Source organism: Battus philenor, unplaced genomic scaffold (assembly GCF_028537555.1).
Source record: "Battus philenor isolate CCGP_79_NKW_IND1 unplaced genomic scaffold, ilBatPhil1.0.hap1 SCAF_31, whole genome shotgun sequence".
Lineage (NCBI taxonomy): Eukaryota > Metazoa > Arthropoda > Insecta > Lepidoptera > Papilionidae > Battus > Battus philenor.
The window spans coordinates 1428208-1429973 of NW_027181695.1; the positions used below are offsets into that span (position 1 = coordinate 1428208).

Below are 1766 nucleotides of genomic sequence, written 5' to 3' on the forward strand. Positions count from 1 at the left end.
ACAAAAGATTTTATTTACATAAACCTAAACACCTAAATTAATTTCAAATATATCTACTTATAATTGTATATATGTATTCAATAAATAAATATTCTAGGGTCAAACTGACATTGTACGCAACATTTATTTTAGCAGTCTAGCTGCGACATTTGCTTGCCGGCCGGCTATGTAGGTCACGGCCCGCCGCGCCCGCGCAACCCCCGCTCACGCAGTGCAGCGGCTGCGCCGGCGCGGAATCCAGTCTCGGTACGATTTTGACGCGGAGCGCATGTCAGTTTGCCCCTCAACTTTCTCGCATAAATACGTTGGTTTTAGTATAAGTTTTCCCATTCTGCCCTCGCACCTTCTATTCTTTTAAAAAGCTTGCTACGTACCCACGCACGCATGCTTTAGTGGTGACCACCTTTGGAACAAAATGGCGAATGAGGAGAACGAGAACAAAGGATCGGATGAACACGTGCTGAATCGCGTCGCGGTAAAAGTACCGCCGTTCTACGCGGCAAAGCCAAAACTGTGGTTTGCGACGTTGGAGAGCCAGTTTGTTTTAGCTAACATAACGTCCGATGCAACAAAGTATCATCATGCAGTCTCACAGCTGGAACCGCAGTATGCGGAAATCGTCGAAGATATTGTTGAGGGCCCGGCCGCGACGAACAAATACGAAACCCTGAAAAATGAACTCATCAAGCGGTTGTCTGCGTCTCGGGAGCGACAGGTACAGCAATTGCTTCACCATGAAGAGCTGGGTGATAGCAAGCCATCACAGTTCCTGCGTCGGTTAAAGAGCCTGGCCGGTTCTGGTGTACCGGATAATCTGCTCAGAACCCTCTGGGCCAGTCGTCTGCCTAGCAGTGTGCAGCCCATCATCGCGTCTCAGGCCAAAATGACGCTGGATGAAGTCGCCGAGCTCGCAGATCAGGTCCTAGATGCGGTGTCACCGACCTCTCAGGTTGCAGGAATTTCGGGTACGTCTTCTGGTGGATCTACTGAGATAGCCGCATTGACCCGACAAGTATAAGCATTGACGGAAAAAGTCGACCGTATGTCGCGGTCAAAGTCAAAAAATCGGAATTTCTCAAAACGTCGAGGTCGTTCATCAGCATCATCCACTAGGTCTCACTCAAACTATAGAAAGTTCCCAATCTGTTGGTACCATAGCAAGTTCGCGGACTCAGCAAATAAGTGTGTCAAGCCCTGCGATTTTACGGGAAACGCAAAAGGCAGTCGGTGATGGCGGCCGACGACTGCTCGACTACCGGTCGCCTATTCGTCACGGATAAACGAACTAAACTACAGTTATTAGTCGATACAGGAAGTGACTTGTGTGTGTTTCCCCGTAAATATTTAAAACAATATCGCTCAAAAACAAATTTCGAGTTGTGTGCTGCGAATGGCTCAATTATTCACACTTACGGTTTTTACAACTTAGTGCTTAATCTAGGCTTGCGCCGTGACTTTTCGTGGAATTTTATTGTAGCTGACGTTACGAGGGCGATAATAGGTGTTGATTTCCTTTCACACTACAATATTATAGTAGATGTACGAAACCAGCGACTCATCGACGGCGTCACAACGCTCGCGACTGTAGCGTCACCCGCGAATACTAACGAGAGTATTTCTTCGGTGAAGGTGATATCTGGTCACTCGGTGTATCACGACATACTTGCCAAATTCCCTGAAGTCACTCGCCCACACGGCGTTCATCGCACACTGACTCACAACACAGTTCACCACATCCGCACTACACCTGGGCCACCGGTCTCTTG

At 48.1% G+C, this 1766-nt stretch overlaps 1 protein-coding gene across 1 annotated transcript; it reads left to right on the forward strand.

Moving 5' to 3' along the window:
• Window positions 1-415: 415 nt before the first annotated feature.
• LOC137927510 (uncharacterized) lies at window positions 416-1018 on the forward strand. Its single transcript, XM_068771315.1, has one exon. The coding sequence runs from the start codon at window positions 416-418 to the stop codon at window positions 1016-1018; it is 603 nt and encodes a 200-aa protein (XP_068627416.1).
• The last annotated feature ends 748 nt before the right edge of the window (window positions 1019-1766 follow it).

Coding starts and splice junctions, on each gene's coding strand:
- LOC137927510 (XM_068771315.1), top strand. CDS start 416: ATGGCGAATGAGGAGAACGAGAACAAAGGATCGGATGAACACGTGCTG.